Here is an 18,377-nt window from a genome sequence, read left to right as displayed (position 1 = left end):
AAGAACCCCTTACGCACTTTAAGGTTAAACCGCCTTTCCTCTAGTTTTAGTGAGTGGCCACGTGTCTTATTGTATCTCCTTTCTCTGAATAGTTTGTTCCTTATGCTCGGGTCGCCAGTACAGTATTTGTACATTGATATCATATCCCCCCTCAATCGTCTCTTCTCCAGAGAGAATAAGTTCAGGGCTTGTAGTCTTTCTTCATAGCTGATGTCCTCCATCCCCCTAATTATTTTTGTTGCCCTTCTCTGGACTTTCTCCAGTTCCAGCACATCCTTTCTGAGGACCGGTGCCCAGAACTGGACAGCATACTCCAGATGTGGCCGGACCAGAGTCTTGTAGAGCGGGAGAATAATCTCTTTATTTCTGGAGTGAATCCCCTTTTTTATACATCCCAGTATTCTGTTGGCTTTGCTTGCTGCGGCCTGGCATTGCATGCCACTGCCAAGCCTGTTGTCTACCAGTACCCCTAAGTCCTTTTCCATCCTAGACTCACCCAGAGGTTCCCCCCCTAGCGAGTAGCTTGCTTTCTGGTTTCTGGCCCCCAAGTGCATTACTTTACATTTTTCAACATTAAATCTCATCTGCCATGTAGTTGCCCACTCCGTTATTTTGTTCAGGTCCGCTTGCAAGGTTTCCACATCCTGCATAGAAGATATTGGCATGCCTAATTTAGTATCATCCGCAAATACTGAGATTGTACTAGATATCCCCTCCTCTAGATCATTTATGAATAAATTAAACAGGATTGGTCCCAGGACAGAACCCTGGGGGACCCCACTTTCCACACCCGCCCAATCCGAGTACTCCCCATTAATCACCACCCTCTGTACTCTCCCCTGGAGCCAGTTCTCTATCCAGGTACTCACCTTATGGTCCATACCTATCTTCCTTAGTTTGTACAGTAAGCGTTTGTGGGGAACGGTGTCTCAATCAAAAGGTCTAGCTCATGAGGTGAGGTGCAGAAAAAAAATATTGGTGTTGTGGCAAAAGTTCTATTTCACACAGAAAGGCCTCAAACGCATAACCTTAATCCACCACCACTGGGTCACCACTACCATGCAGCGTTTTACACCGTGGGCTTTCTGCCTTCCCAAATCGCAGTCAGACTAGGTAGCACTGCTCAAATAAAGTGGCAGTAAGCCCCTCAAGTCTCAACACACTAGAGAAATACTACCCAGCAGGTATACTGTGCAGTCAGATATTCTAGCCAAAGGGCCAGAATTACAGTAGAGCACCCCTACTGGACACATATAGGAACATACACTTCACTTGATGTTAGCCAGAATGCTTTGCATCCATTAGGAAAATGAATAGTATTCTCTGAATGGTGCTCATGCAGAGCAAGCAAATACCTGTGTTCACTAAGAAGCAGGGCAGCAACTCAGCATGGGACACACAATATAGCAGTGATCACTTTAGTAACAGTGCCTACTGCAGTGATTTCCAGCTTCCATGGGGACTGTCCAGATATGACAAATGCATGATTACATTGGTCCAAGCTGGACCAATGCAATTATGCAAAAATAGCCATATCTGGAATTCAAATTTAGGGCTTCTGTGAAATTTCTCAATCTTTTTATTTCCTATGAACAGTAATTCTTTCTTTCAGGAAGGATTAAAACTGAGATTAAACAAATTGTGGTGCATCGTCAGATGTTAGTTCCTTTGGGTTACCTTCGCTGCTGAAAACTGCAGAGAGAAATGTAATAACAGTAGCAGATGTTAAATTTAGAAAATGGCACTGGAATTGTGAAGTGTGTATTACAGCACATTTGTCATCAATCTGACAAGTTCTACAAACATTGAATGTCAGTTTGAACTTGTATAGTTTACATAGTCATTGTTTTGTTCTTACAATTCCTTGCTGAATCTCATGTGCAAGTTGTTTACCACTTGCCGACCGCCCACAGTATATATACATCATTATTTTGACATTTGATGACAGGATTATGGAAGCAGCTACACAGATACAGTGTGACATAAATATTGCAATGAACGCCATTTTATTCTTTCGAGTCTCTGCTAAAAAAAAATATATGTAATGTTTGGGGGTTCTAAGTAATTTTCTAGCAAAAAATTCTAATGTAAACAAAAAGTTCCAGGAAATACCTGGTCACCAATGGCACTCTCTCAGGTATCTGATACTAGTAAGCAATGAACTCCACAGACAATAGGGCCACCAACTAGGACAAGTCATGTCTAAACCCATAGAAAGGTCATTCAAGACTCAGTCAATGTTGTAAGTTTGGGCATTTTCTTTGCAGAATGTCCCATAATCATATTTGTACTAAGCACACACAACAAGCTTGTTCTAGCATTTTCATACATTCTTGGTAAATTGTTCCTCTACAGCAGTGATTCTCAACTCCGGGCCCCAGGACCCACTAACAGGCCAGGTTTGCAAGATAACTGAAATACATCACAGGTGATATATTTTGCTGCTCAGTGATTTGAGTATTCTAGTCTGCATCTCCCCAAGGTGATACTTAAAATCTGGCCTGTTAGTGGGTCCTGAGGACCAGAGTTGAGAACCACTGCTCTACAGGGAAGGGTAAGTATCATAATTGCTGACACACGTGTAGGGGGGTAGGTGGGTGGTTGGTTGTCACATCCTTCATGTTTCCCTCCTTGTTGAGCACTAAACAAGAGTCACATGAGAGGCCTACCCTGGGGTGGGTTCTTCTGGGCTACTTCAGGCACCTTGTGCAGAGTTACTGTCTTACACATGGGGTACCTTTGCTTGAACAGATGCCTACACTCTAATTTACTTGATGTTAATGTACATCACCACAGGCACTGTGCATTTAGGAGGTACACACAGAGCCCTTTCCCTCTCCACCTGTCCAGGGTATCAACGTTTCTCATTCCTAGTAATGGTCTTGAGCCCCTCCGTGCACCTAGCGCTGCACTTCACTTACCTCTTCCTTACCTGTGTTCAGGTTGGGGACTTCTGCAGTGTTGATCTCCTCCCACTGGGAGATGGACCACCCAGAGAGGAAGTGCAGACAACTCCTCCTGCAAGAAGCTATCCAGCCTGTCACATGTACAAGCTTACATGCTGCTAGAGAAACCTTTGTTACTCTTGGTAACCACTTGTGTCTTCACACTGTATGAACTCTTACACCATTATCTTCATACCCCAATATGTTTAGTGAACCAAGCTATGGACTATATGTGCCAGTTACTTGCATTACATCCCTTTAGTAACTTCAAACCAGGCTGAGGCACAGCTTCAAAAGCTTTACTTAAATACATTAACATGATAATATATAGAGATAACAGTCCAAAATAAAGTGCAGTCATTTCCCTAACATCCCTAACTTAAGCTTGTGGATGCCCCGCCATACCTGTAGAGAAAAGAGTCTATCTCTAGCAAAGTCCAACATTGGTTTATTCAAGAGGGATTACACGCCCCAGTAATCCTCCTGGGTAATGTAATTTACGATTTCGGCACATCACTGGCTTTCCAGACTTCGGCAAAACAGCACCACGAAAACCTCCAGGTATTTCCTAGCCCCCCTCCTTTGGGCTTGAACCCCCATTCCTTTTATTTCACACAGAACTAGTGGGTTGGACCCAGTGAGGCCCACCAAAGGAAAGTCCAGTAACACTAATTCCTCTCAATCTCCCACCTTTGGCAGGATTAACTATTACCAGAATCTACCTGGATTAACTATTTCAACACAGTCCATGTAAATGTGTCTTTCCATGTTACTTGTATAGGCAATGGAACTCGGCCTCAATATATTCATTTTGTTGTCTGAAAGTTCTCTGGTGTTGGGGTATATTAAGTTTCTCCCAAACAGCTCTGCTGTACAATTTGGGTCTATCATTCTCCAGCTGCTGGAACGACTGTTCTTGGACAAACGGGAATACAGGTCTCTATATCTGCATACAATATTTTCCTAAGAGTGTTAGAGCTGGGCTAGCCAGGTGACGCTGAGTCAGGTGGAGATGAACAAGGATGCAGTATGTGAGACTCCAAAGATGGTGCATAGCTCCTCATCCAGGTTTAAGGTTAGATTATGCTATGAAATCCCCATGGGCCGGTCTCACGAGTGTATAGCTTGTCAGATTGTTGAGGTCTTGTCATGTAGGGATCAGTCCAACAAAGGAGGGATTTTTATATCCGGGAGCGGGGAGTCCAGGAGGACAACACTAGTGCTGTCTAGGCTGATCTGCCATTGGTGTTACTTGGACCATAGGGGGTGGCAGCTCATCCAGCAGGAGCTCACAGGGACTTCAATCTTCCTCTCACAGGGGTGCAGGATCTGCAGATGCATGGTAGAGTGGCTGCTCGACCCCATAAACCATGAGGGAGGCCATCCCTGTTAAGTTGTCATGGCTAGGATCTTTGCCTGAGACTCGGAGGTAGATGCACCTCTGGCAGCGGAATCACTCCTGAGCAGGTCATCTGAGACAATTTCACAGCTGGGCTCCTCCTCCAGCATGAGCTGGAATAATGGTACTCCGCAGACATGGCAGCGAGCCAGAGTAGTTGGCCAGGTATCTATTGCAGGTTTGGAAGAGAGCTCAGAACTCTTCCAGGGTGCCCGAATGGCAAACTCATTGGCTAGTAGGTATCGTTCCCCGGTGTCAGTAGTAGCTGGGATTTGTTTCCATGGTAGCTGGAGGCTGGCCATGGTGGCTGGTAGCACCACAGGTGAATCATCTGAGTGTTGTTCTGGGTCCGGTTCCTATTTACACACCTTATCAGGATATTCTCTAATCAAGAAATGGATCCTCATGCAAGAGAAGAAGACATTGTAGCTCACATGGAGTATTGTTGGACAAGCCTGGACAAGTTCTAACTAGCTAACTATTGCCATGGTCTCTTAGAAAGTGGTCTTTAGGTGTATGCAGTAGGCATAGCCCCACATTGGGCGCAAAAATGTAGGGGGCGTAGGCAGGTAGTTGGTTTTACCATCCTCCAGGTATCCCTCCTTAAGGGCGAATAAGCAAGGGTCACAAGGGTCACAAGGGCCTACCCCGGGGTGGGTTCTTCTGGTGCCTTGTGCAGGGTCACCGTCTTACACATAGGGTACAGATGACTGAACTCTAATAAACTCTCTGGATGTTAATGTACATCACCAAAATCACTGATGAATAAGGAGGGACATGCAGAGCCCTTGACCTCTCTACCTCTCCAGTAGGGATGATCGAACTTTTCAAAAGTTCGGTTCGACCAGAACATCCGAACTTCCCGAAAGTTCGGCCCAGATTTCAGAACTCCATTGAAATCGATGGGACCCGAACTTCGGTAATCAAAAAACACAATTTTTAAGCCCTAAAACCCAATAAATGCCCCTAAAAAGTGCCTAGGGTTCTGGGTCATACCCCAGGGATTATTAATCACACAAAAAAAGTTCTTAAAAATTGTCATTTTTGATAGAGAGACAATTATTGAAAAAATTAAAAATAAAATAAAAAAAAAAAAAATTCTTTGGATTTAGTATCTGGGGGGTCTAAAAAGTGTACCTGTGAAGCTCTGTAGCATGTCCAGAACTATTAAAAAAAGATTGTTTGTATTAGGTCACTTATAGAACAGGTTATTGGCTTCTCTCTTTTCACACCTTGCCGGTTTAGTAGCAAGCGTTTTTTTGGGCATGTTTTGGGGTCTTTTGAGGCAGGCAAAACATCTGAACTTGTGTATACGGGTATATATACACACACATACTTATATGTATATATACACCTAGACATATATAGGTGTGATAGTAGAAGTATATGCTTGCGCTAATGAAATCATTTACACTAATATGGCTCCGCTCCTATCACACCTATCTAAGTGTAAAATACATATAAGTATGTGTGTATATATACCACTATACACAAGTTCAGATGTTTTGCCTGCCTCCAAAGAACCCCAAAAAAATGCCCAAAAAAACGCTAGCGCCAAAAAAAAAAAAAAACGCCCAGGTGTGTTGTTGCAGGCATTTTTTTGGGGTTTTTGGAGGCAGGCAAAACATCTGAACTTGTGTATAGTGGTATATATACACACATACTTATATGTATTTTACACTTACACATATATAGGTGTTATAGGAGCGGAGCCATATTAGTGTAAATGATTTCATTAGTGCAAGCATATATTTCTGCTACTATCACACCTATATATGTGTAGGTGTGTATATACATATAAGTATGTGTGTATATATACCCGTATACACATGTTCAGATGTCATGCCTGACTCCAAACATGTGCTCAAAAAATCAGTATAGATGCCTGCAGCCAAAAAGCAAGCTGACAGGGGCGAAGCCATATTACTGCAGCGAAAGTGACTTCAGAGAAACTAGCTTTTCTCTATAGCGGTCACCCTGATAAGGAAGGGTTTGGTCACCCTGCCATAGCAGTCAGTGTCAGTTCACCCTACACTACATTACGGTCACCCTGATATGGAAGGGTTTGGTCACCCTGCCATAGCAGTCAATTCACCCTACACTACATTACGGTCACCCTGACACTTCACACTTTCCCTACAGAAACTAAATTTTTGCATCTAACTAAAGTGTAAAAGAGCACCCTAACTACACTAGATATCCCTTTCCTCACACTAATAAATGCTAAATGACACTTTTAAAGTAAAATTAACAGAACTGCTTCCACTCTCTTCCATGTCCCTGTATAACAATGCTAGGAATTTGGCGGGGACTATCTTATAGTATATGGGGGGCGTATTCACTAATGATTGGACTATGGACCCCCTAGTCACTCCAATGACATTCCTAGCATTCTCCTGCCCCCTCAATTGGCTTTTTCTAATGGTTCTGGTCCAATCACAGGCTTTTGGCATTTTGGTCGGTTCTGGTTGCCGAATTCCGAACTTTTTCAGCAAAAAGTTCTAAATTCGGCCGAACCTCGAACAGTCAATGTTCGGGTCGAACCGATGGTCGACCCGAACTGTTCGATCATCCCTACTCTCCAGCATATCTCTGCTACCTCACTCCCAGTAATGGTATGGAGCCTCTCTGTCCACCTAGTGCTGACTCCATGCATGCACTTCGCTTAAAGTGATAGTAAAGTCTAGTTTTTCTTTTTAAAAAAAACATATATGTTATACTTACCTCCTCTGTTCAGTTGGTTTTGCATAGGGAAACCTGGATCGTCCTCTTCTCGAGTCCCTCATTGTTGCTCCTGGCCCTTCCCTCCTATTGAGTGCCCCCACAACAAGCAGCTTTATCTATACTAGACTCTTAGGCCCCTTTCACACTTGTGACTGTAAGGCACATGCCAAGTCGTACCCCATGATTTCCAGTGAGAACCATCCATATATGTGCAACTTCAAGTCGCAGCGACTTCAAGGTAGTCCCTGCACTACTTTGGTCTGAGTTTGATGCGACTTGAGGTCCATAGACGTCAAGATTACACAGACATTGCATCAAGTCGCTTCAAGGTCACGTCAAAGTCACGTTAAAGTCGTGTGTTCACATCACATCAAAGTCACGCGATTTTCAGGTCGCACAAGTGTGAAAGGGGCCTTATCCTTAGTATACAGTGCCTTGCGAAAGTATTCGGCCCCCTTGAACTTTGCGACCTTTTGCCACATTTCAGGCTTCAAACATAAAGATATAAAACTGTAATTTTTTGTGAAGAATCAAAAACAAGTTGGACACAATCATGAAGTGGAATGAAATTTATTTGATATTTCCAACTTTTTTAACCAATAAAAAACTGAAAAATTGGGCGTGCAAAATTATTCAGCCCCCTTAAGTTAATACTTTGTAGTGTCACCTTTTGCTGCGATTACAGCTGTAAGTCGCTTGGGGTATGTCTCTATCAGTTTTGCACATCGAGAGACTGAAATTTTTGCCCATTCCTCCTTGCAAAACAGCTCGAGCTCAGTGAGGTTGGATGGAGAGCGTTTGTGAACAGCAGTTTTCAGTTCTTTCCACAGATTCTCGATTGGATTCAGGTCTGGACTTTGACCTGGCCATTCTAACACCTGGATATGTTTATTTGTGAACCATTCCATTGTAGATTTTGCTTTATGTTTTAGATCATTGTCTTGTTGGAAGATAAATCTCCGTCCCAGTCTCAGGTCTTTTGCAGACTCCATCAGGTTTCCTTCCAGAATGGTCCTGTATTTGGCTCCATCTATCTTCCCATCAATTTTAACCATCTTCCCTGTCCCTGCTGAAGAAAAGCAGGCCCAAACCATGATGCTGCCACCACCATGTTTGACAGTGGGGATAGTGTGTTCAGGGTGAGGAGCTGTGTTGCTTTTACGCCAAACATAACGTTTTGCATTGTTGCCAAAAAGTTTGATTTTGGTTTCATCTGACCAAAGCACCGTCTTCCACATGTTTGGTGTGTCTCCCAGGTGGCTTGTGGCAAACTTTAAACAACACTTTTTATGGATATCTTTAAGAAATGGCTTTCTTCTTGCCACTCTTCCATAAAGGCCAGATTTGTGCAGTATACGACTGATTGTTGTCCTATGGACAGAGTCTCCCACCTCAGCTGTAGATCTCTGCAGTTCATCCAGAGTGATCATGGGCCTCTTGGCTGCATCTCTGATCAGTCTTCTCCTTGTATGAGCTGAAAGTTTAGAGGGACGGCCAGGTCTTCGTAGATTTGCAGTGGTCTGATACTCCTTCCATTTCAATATTATTGCTTGCACAGTGCTCCTTGGGATGTTTAAAGCTTGGGAAATCTTTTTGTATCCAAATCCGGCTTTAAACTTCTCCACAACAGTATCTCGGACCTGCCTGGTGTGTTCCTTGTTCTTCATGATGCTCTCTGCGCTTTAAACGGACCTCTGATACTATCACAGGTGCATTTATACGGAGACTTGATTACACACAGGTGGATTCTATTTATCATCATTAGTCATTTATGTCAACATTGGATCATTCAGAGATCCTCACTGAACTTCTGGAGAGAGTTTGCTGCACTGAAAGTAAAGGGGTTGAATAATTTTGCACGCCCAATTTTTCAGTTTTTTATTTGTTAACAAAGTTTGAAATATCCAATAAATTTTGTTCCACTTCATGATTGTGTCCCACTTGTTGTTGATTCTTCACAAAAAATTACAGTTTTATATCTTTATGTTTGAAGCCTGAAATGTGGCAAAAGGTTGCAAAGTTCAAGGGGGCCGAATACTTTCGCAAGGCACTGTATATATGAATAGAGGACCCCATGCAAATAATGTTGTGATTCACATCTACATCAGTCATAATGAACAACACCCCTGGAAAAAAGGGCATATTCCCTTGATCCATTCTGGGACTAAGCACTAGGCAGTCCTTCACACAGATCCCGTCTCCTTTGGCCTTCTCTAAACAGACCCAACAAGTAATAGTGCATTATTTAAAAAAAATGTGAATATTTTGATGAGTGATATATATATATATATATATATATATATATATATATATATATATATATATTTTTTAAGAGAGAGAGATTGCCTTAACATTTGTTTCTCATGATTCATCTTTCACATTAAAAGTTTGGAAAATTTTAAACCCAGGTGTGGTAATAATTAGGCATAATAACGTAACCTTTCCTACTACACTTCCTATCCTTATTCCCCAGTCACATGAGGTATGGTCTGAGATCCTGTTTGATCGCTGCCTGATTTTTTGTTACTTGAATTATGTACAATTTAATACTAATCGACTATCAAAGATTAAAATGTAGAGTGCAGCTGGTGTTCTATATTTAAAAAAAAAAATGTTATGTTAATAGGAAGCTAGAATCTGAATAATTAGAAAAAATAAACTGTAAAATGTGAAACACAGAGAAACTTGTTAAATTAAACCCATTAGGAGAGAAGCTAGGTATCTGTTGCTGCTGTCATAATGATCCTCTTTCTTTAATACTTTGTAAATACACAGAACTTAAGTAAGTATGGGGTAAGAAAAGTGGACTTAAGTCCAAAATATTTTTTTAAATTCAAGCCCAAAATCCTAACTTCATTAAACTGTACTTTTTCAGTTATACATCTAGAGATGCCAACTTTACTGCAAATGTAGAAGTGCCTGATCCTGTGCACTACTATGTGCACACAAATTAATTGTGGAAATGAAATGTATAAATTTAACCAAAAAGAGATATCAGATAAACAGAAAACTTAAGTAAATATGTGTGCATTGCTCTGCTGCTGAATACATGCTAGTGTTCTAATTGATTGTAAGCAGTGTTAAAAATTAAATATATGGTACAACGTTTTCCACTAATATTGCATAATTAAACACACTTGATGTAGTTCTGGCAATCACCAAACAGGGTGCAATCTTTCTCTGAGAGCGCCCTAACGTCACCAGGCCCTGGGGGCATCCAAGTGATCCTTAAGGGGGCTGCACACCCTTATTGTGCTACGCATGCTATCTTAGTGCACCAGAGCTAGTGCACTGAAAAATGTTGTCATTTTGTATGGTTTTCTTATTAGAGTTGTTTTAAGTGGTTCAGCACTATGTCAGTTTTCTGATTTCTTTATGAGTACTACCAATAAGGATTGTTACAGGAGATTTACTTACCACTAAGGATCCAACCACTAGGGATGATCAAACTTTTGAAAAGTTTGGTTCGACCAGAACACCCGAATTTCCCGAAAGTTCAGTTCGGATTCCCGAACCCCATTGAAATCAATGGGACCCGAAGTTCGGGAATCAAAAAACACCATTTTGAAGCCCTAAAACCTAATGAATGCCCATAAAAAGTGCCTAGGGTTCTGGGTCATGCCCCAGGGTCTATGAATCAGGCAAAAAAAGTTCTTAAAAATTGTCGTTTTTGATAGAGAGCCAATTATTGAAAAAATTATTGAACAAAAAAAAATTAGATTTCTTTGGATTTAATGTCTGGGTGGTCTAAAAAGAAGTGTACCTGTGAAGTTTCAGCTCTGTAGTATGTCCAGAACAAGAATTATAGCATGCCAAACCTTCAAAAATGACTTTTTTGCTTAACCGCGCCTTTCTTTTGCTCCTAATAAAGCAGATGTGTGTGACGCCTTTTGCAGTGGACTTAACGCTTACAACAAGAACAGGCGTTAACTGGTCACTGAGGCTTTAAGTTCACTGAAAAAGGCTTTGCTACTCTGCCTCACACACATCTGCTTTATTTAGCGACAACTTTGGGTTGCATAGCAGTGTGCATCTTGCAGGTGATTTTCACATCGCACAGTTGATAAAGCCTCAGTGACAACTATACATAAATTAAAATTCATCACAAAAAAAAAACAGATTATTTTTCTTAGAATTTCAGTAGCGCAGGGATGGTGTTACCCTCCTTTCATAAAGTGCAAATAAATAAAGTGCATAAATTGCATAAATAATCCAAAACATCCAACTAAGCAAGAACAGAGTCCTTCAAAAGTCTTTGTTTATGTAGTGCCAGAGCAATGCACAGTGCCTTTAATGCAGGGTCATTGGTGTCAGTTATAGGAACCACCGTACAATGTCACCACCACCAGCTCTGGCACTACATAAATAAAATGTATTTTGCACAATAGCTGACTAGCAAGCACGTATACCTGCTGTAGATATATCAGCAGTAGGGATGATTGAACTTTTGAAAAGTTTGGTTCGACCAGAACATCCGAACTTCCCGAAAGTTCGGCCCGGATTTCAAAACCCCATTGAAATCAATGGGACCCGAACTTTGGTAATCAAAAAACACAATTTTTAAGCCCTAAAACCCAATAAATGCCCCTAAAAAGTGCCTAGGGTTCTGGGTCATGCCCCATTAACTATTAATCACACAAAAAAAGTTCTTAAAAATTATAATTTTTGATAAAAAAGCCAATTATTGAAAAAAAAAAGAGAGAGATTTTTTGATTTTGATTTAGTATCTGTGGGGTCTAAAAAGTGTACATGTGAAGTTTCAGCTCTGTAGCATGTCCAGAACCATGAAAAAAAAAAGATAATTTTTCAATAGAACAGGGATGTGGGACCCTCCTTTAACACCTATATGATGCCCAGGTGTGTTTTAGCTGGCATTTTTTGGTAGTTTTTGGAGGCAGGCAAAACATCAGAACTTGTGCACAGTACCACTATACACAAGTTCAGATGTTTTTCCTGACTGCAAAGAACCCAAAATAATGCCTTCTATTAAACCGTCAAGGTGTGGAAACCGAGAAGCCATATTGGTGATCTGAAAGTTTTCTAATACAAACAATGTTTTTTTTTTATGGTTCTGGACATGCTACAGAGCTGAAACTTCACATGTACACCTTTTAGACCCCCCAGATCTGAAATCCAAAAAATCAAAAAATCTCTTTTTTTAAATTTTTTTTAAATAATTGGCTTTTTTATCAAAAATGACAATTTTTAAGAACTTTTTTTGTGTGATTTTGTGTCTGGGGGGTCTAAAAGGTGTACCTGTGAAGTTTCAGCTCTGTAGCATGTCTAGAACCAGAAAAAAAAAAAGGATTGTTTGTATTAGAAAACTTTCAGCTCAGGGGGTTAGCTTCTCTCCTCGGTTTTCACACCTTGCCGGTTTCAAAGCAGGCATTTTTTTGGGTTCTTTGCAGTCAGGAAAAACATCTGAACTTGTGTATAGTGGTACTGTGCACAAGTTCAGATGTTTTGCCTGTCTCCAAAACCCCCCAAAAAATGCCAGCAAAAACACACCTGGGCATTTTTTTGAAGCTAGCGTTTTTTTGACATTTTTTTGGGTTCTTTTGAGGCAGGCAAAACATCTGAACTTGTGTATAGTGGTATATATACACACATAATTATATGTATATAGACACCTAGCCATATATAGGTGTGATAGTAGCAGAAATACATTACTGTAAATGATTTCATTAGCGCAAGCATTTATTTCTGCTACTATCACACCTATATATGTCTAGGGGTATATATACAGACATATATGTGTATATATACCCCCTATACACATGTTCAGATGTCATGTCTGACATCAAACATGTCCTCAAAAAAGCACTGGCAGTGGCAGCCCCTGCAGCATAAAAAATGCTTGGCTGGTGAGAAGCCATATGGGTGTGCCGAAGCAATTCAGAGAAAGGATCATTTCTCTATAGCGGTCACCCTGCTATGGAAGGGTTTTGTCACCCTGCCATAGCAGTCACTGCCAGTTAACCCTACACTACACTACGGTCCCCTTACACTTAACACTTTCCCTACAGAAACTAAATTTTTGAAGCTAACTAAAGTGTAAAGGAGCACTCTAACTACACTAGATATCCCTTTCCTCACACTAATAAATAGCTAAATGACACTTTTAAAGTAAAATTAAAAGAACTGCTTCCACTCTCTTCCATGTCCAGTATAACAATGCTAGGAATATGGCGGGGGCGATCTTATATACTGGGGGGCATATTCACTAATGATTGGTCTAGGGACCCCCTAGTCACTCCAATCACATTCCTAGCATTCTCCTGCCCCCTCAATTGGCTTTTGCTAATGGTTCTGGTCCAATCACGGGCTTTTAAAGCCCATTTCCTGAAGCATTGCATTTTGGGCGGTTCTGGTTGCCGAATTCCGAACTTTTTGGGCAAAAAGTTCTAAATTCGGCCGAACCTCGAACACCCAATGTTCGGGCCGAACCGATGGTCGACCCGAACCGTTCGATCATCCCTAATCAGCAGTGCAACATGCTCACTAGACGGAACCCTGACACTTAAAAGTATCCCTACAAAAAATAGATTATTGAATCTAACTATAGTGGTATATAGTACCTTAACTACACTGCATATCCCTTTTCTCACACTAAAAGAACAGCTCCATACAGCAGAAGATAATTTCTAACTGAAACTGTCCCTTTAATTTTTTTTTTTTTCTAACTCAAACAGCACAATCGCTGTATTTCTAACTACACTGACAATCTTTCTGTAAGCTGACTGCTCTTCTGCTGATATGGAGCTTTACAAGCAATCGGCTATGCAGCACATTGTTTAACACAGCAGGAGAAACACAAATGCTTCAACTCTCTTCCAAAGCCTCTGTATTACAGTGCTAGAGGTTAGGCGGGGCTATGTTATATACTGGGGGCGTATTCACTCCTGATTGGCCTCTGGTCCCCGTAGTCACTCCAATCACGTTCCTAGCAGACTCCTGCCCCCTCATTGGCTTTTACTGAGGTTTCTGGGCCAATCACTGGCTTTTAAAGCCCACTTCCTGTCCCATTGCATCTTGGGCGGTTCGGGTAACCGAATTCCGAACTTTTATCGCAAAAGGTTTGGAATTCGGCCGAATTTCGAACACCCAATGTTCGGGTCGAACCGATGGTCGACCTGAACCGTTCAATCATCCCTACCAACCACCCACCAGAAGTTTCTTTAGGGGAAGGCGCATATTGACCTGTGGAAGGTCAGTAATGGAGGCGAGCACATAGTTTGGAAGGTGGTGGGCAAAAGAAATTGCTGTGAACCTTTTATGGGACCCATGGACTAGCCTCTTCACTATATTGGACTTTTTGTGTTTCAAGCTTACTTTATATCACTGGAAACACCTATCTCTGATTATCACTGGTTTAGGCATCACAGTGGTATTTTATTTAAAGTGTCTTTGGTTTTTTATTATTTATATATTTCACACAATGTTTTTGATGCTAACAATGTATAGGACCTTACATGTAGTGTGCTCCTATTGTGTTATAATTTAAATTATTAGTGTGTTTTACTATGCAGTACTAGGGGGGAGCGCTGCACCACATCTCCTATTTTTTACTGCAAATGTGTGAAGTATAGTACATCTGCATAAGATTTATTTTATTCTTCAGGAATTTAGAAAAAGAAGACTAATTTAACCACTTGCCGACCAGTCACGTTGACTGTACTGCGGCAAAGTGGCTCGTTATTGTCTGGCGACGTAGACCTACGTCTAGCGGTGGTGATCACCGCTGCTCTTTCCCGATCGTCGGGGATCTAGTGTGGAAATCCGCCCACTTGTGTAAACAAAGCGGGCGGATCTCCTAAGTGACAGGCAGGGTCAGATTGCAGGGTTCAGCATAGCTGAACCTGCGATCTGTCCCTGTGTCACTCAGTCACCTCCCCCCACACACATTAGTAAGCACCAGGCATACATTAACCCCTCCCTCTCCAATAAAAATTAACCCCTTCTCTGCCAGTGTCATTTTTACAGTAACAGTGCATATGTATAGCACTGATTACTGTAGTAATGTCACTGGTACCCCCAAAAGTGTCAAAAATGTCAGTCAAGGGTCCAAATTGTCTGCTGCAATGTTGCAGTCCTGCAAAAAAATTGCAGATCGCCACCGTTATTCGTTGGAAAAAAAAAACACCAAAAATGAGAGAAATCTTTCCCTTAGTTAGTAAACGCAATAACTTTTGCACAAACCAATCAAAATACGCTTATTGCAATTTTTTTTACCAAAAATATGTAGCAGAAAACAAATTGGCCTAAAATGATAACAAATTTGGATTTTTACATTTTTTTGGGGGGGGATTTCATATAGAAAAATGTGAAAAATATTGTTATTTTTTCAAAATTGTTGCTCTTTTTTTGTTTATAGCGCAAAAAGTAAAAATCGCACAGGTGATCAAATGCCACCAAAAGAAAGCTCTATTTGTGGGGAAAAAAAAGGACATACATTTAATTTGGGTACAGTGTTGCACGACCGCGCAATTGCCCGTTCGCATTGATTCACAGTGCCAAATCGCAAAATATGGCCTGGTCAGGAATGGGGTAAAACCTTCTGGTCATAAAGTGGTTAAAAATACGCTCATTGAGAATATTTTTGTCAAAGACATGTAGCTAAATACATTTTGGCCTAAATATATGACAAAAATTTAATATATTGGATATTTTTTAACTGTCAAATTAGAAAAATATTGTTATTTTTTCAAAATTGTCGCTTTTTATAATTAATATCGCAAAAAATGAAAATCGCACAGGTGATCAAATACCACCAAAAGAAAGCTCTGTTTGTGGTAAAAAAGGACGTAAATTTTGTTTGGGTACGGCGTTGCATGACCACGCAATTGTCAGTTAAAGTCGCACAGTGCCGAATCGCAAAAAGTGGCCTGGACGTAAGACAGCAAAATCCTCCGGTGGTAAAGTGGTTAACTCCTTTGTGACCAGAGGTTGTTTATACCTAAATGCCCAGACCACATTTAGCAGCGTCATTTTGTGTTGTTTAACTTCTTTAAGAGCACATACAGCTTTTAACTGGTACGCTTTTTTAGCAAAACTTTGATGTGGCTGAGGGCTTTTTTTTTTTCAATGAAACCTACAGCTTGCATGTGGTTTTATGCAATAGCTGACATAATGAACCCATGGTCAAGAACGATTTTGATTGGTTCTTTATATTTAATAGGGATCCAGGTTGTCAGTAATAGCTGGGACTGACAGCCAACAACCACACAAAGACATAGCTGCTTTCAGTCATCTCTAGAAAGGGGCAGCATGCTAGGGGATGTTTATTTACAGATTTTGGGCAGGGAGTGGTAAATTATATGTTTCTATGAAACTGTAGTGAAATAACACACTTTAAATTTATAAATTCACCCACAGTATATAACTTTATGATATGTGTACTTACAAAAAAACAATTTTAAAACATAGATTAACATGCATTTATATTGATAAGTCATACTGCACACTTAGTGGGCTTTACAGACAAATGTGAAGCAAATTATTTAATATCATAAGATTTCTCAGTAATTATAGACCCATATGCTTTTTTGGTTGCACTTACTATTTTGAAGCTGTTTTTCTCTAGATTGCAAGTTGGAAAGAACTTGATTATAGTGGTTGAGAAAAGCTGCTACATCTGCGTCCAAAAACATTGGCCCTTGTTCCTTTTCTTTTAATTTTGTTCCCTGGACTTGCAAGGATCCAATTTCAGGCTTGAGAGCTAACAAACGAGCAATTTCATCCTGTTTCCCAAATCATAAAACAATATCAAAATGTGCTTAGATGAATTTAAAAAAAAAACATTAAAATGACCATATCTGTAATGCAAAACTTCTTAAAAATAATTTGACCGTTACAACTTTTTTCTGCAATAATATTGGTTTAAGAAGATAAGCTCTTTAATATTTGGTACATGTATAGTCTACAATTACTCAAAACAGGCATACAGCACAAAAAAAAAAGAAAGAAACAAAATATATGTAAATTAAATATCCGTGCTGTATTGGCAGTAAGATTATCTTATTATTTCACATTTTAGCTTCATGGACGTAGAAGAGGGACATAGCCAGTGCAAAACTGAACTGGGAATTAGGGGTGGTCAATTAATTGATATGCATATTTTTAAACTGATAGTTTCTCCCTCTCCTAGTACTCAGATTGGGACTGAGAAAGTACTGTAAGCTAATTAGGCTGCACTGCATTGTCCTGTGCAATCCATCTAACACTGAAAGCTTCCCAAAATTCAAACCTTTTCACAGAGATGCTCTGTCAATGTCCAAGGACAGTAGGTGGTTGATCAGTTTGTTGTATGCAGCTGCAGGGAGGTTTCAGGGAGACCAGGACCTGATAATGCTGTCCTGCAGCGGTGTTTGATTGCAATACTTGCTGGACAGTGCTATAAACTCTTTAGAAGGTAAGACAATCCCCATATGTGCATTTAGCTTTTTTTCCTCTCAATTGCGTATTTTTTTATTTAAGTCAATTGAGTATGGAACTGCCAATGTTGTTTGAAAAACAATTATTTGATAAATAGATAATGTCTGGATGTCAGATGTTTACTGTATATTGTGTCCCTAAATTAGTAATGATGAGCTCAGTGTTTTAGAATGCTGAGATCAGCTCCTCACCAAATGTATTTTTCTTCCTCCTCAGTATAACTTCCTAACTGAATATGTGAATGACTTTATGATTTTCTAGCATTCAGATTCTGACTTTTTCAATTTTCAGTGCAACCACCAAACTAATGGGCTTTAGCACTTCCAAATATAGCACCATTTAAATGGGAAAATCAGGTTGTGACTAGACCTAATGATGAAGATAACTAACCCCATGCCTCACAGTGGATTTAAACTCATTCAAAAAGTATTTTGCAAAAAAGAAATAACCTAATATATTTAATATTTAAAGAGGAGAAGATTTATACGGACTTTGCCATGGATTACAACTTCACCAACTGACTGGGCCATTTAAAGAAAAAGAAAGAAATAGCTAATCAGCTCTGACTCTAAAAGTTAACTTAGAACTACTAATAGATGTGCATCTAATGAGCTAACCTGTAGGATTCCTGTAAAGAAGAGGATTCCAACCTTGTTGATTAAAATTGAAAACCCTTTAAAACTATTGAGAAAACTCGATCAAATCAATGATCATCCCATATTGTGTGTTCTTTTGAAAATGTAACATATCAGGGATATTCCATGGAAGTGAGCTTTTCATTATATCATTCTTCACTGCAGAATGTATTTATTTATTTATCTCTCTGCTCTGATCCAGCCTCCTCAGTCTTTTATGCACCCAATTATTCTAGTTTT

The 18,377-nt window shown here is 40.2% G+C and overlaps 1 protein-coding gene across 1 annotated transcript in view; it reads right to left on the bottom strand.

Moving 5' to 3' along the window:
• Positions 1-18,377, bottom strand: part of DMD (dystrophin) — a 3,625,631-nt gene that overhangs the window by 2,145,031 nt on the left and 1,462,223 nt on the right. The window contains exon 21 of the mRNA XM_082246191.1: positions 16,628-16,808. Within this exon, the coding sequence (XP_082102317.1) occupies positions 16,628-16,808 (181 nt within the window). The remainder of the gene's footprint in view (positions 1-16,627; positions 16,809-18,377) is intronic.

Source organism: Pelophylax lessonae (assembly GCF_965119305.1).
Source record: "Pelophylax lessonae genome assembly, chromosome: 2".
In the NCBI taxonomy this organism is placed as follows: Eukaryota; Metazoa; Chordata; class Amphibia; order Anura; family Ranidae; genus Pelophylax; species Pelophylax lessonae.
Note: the sequence above shows the minus strand (reverse complement) of the source record. Positions and strands in the feature narration are given on the sequence as shown.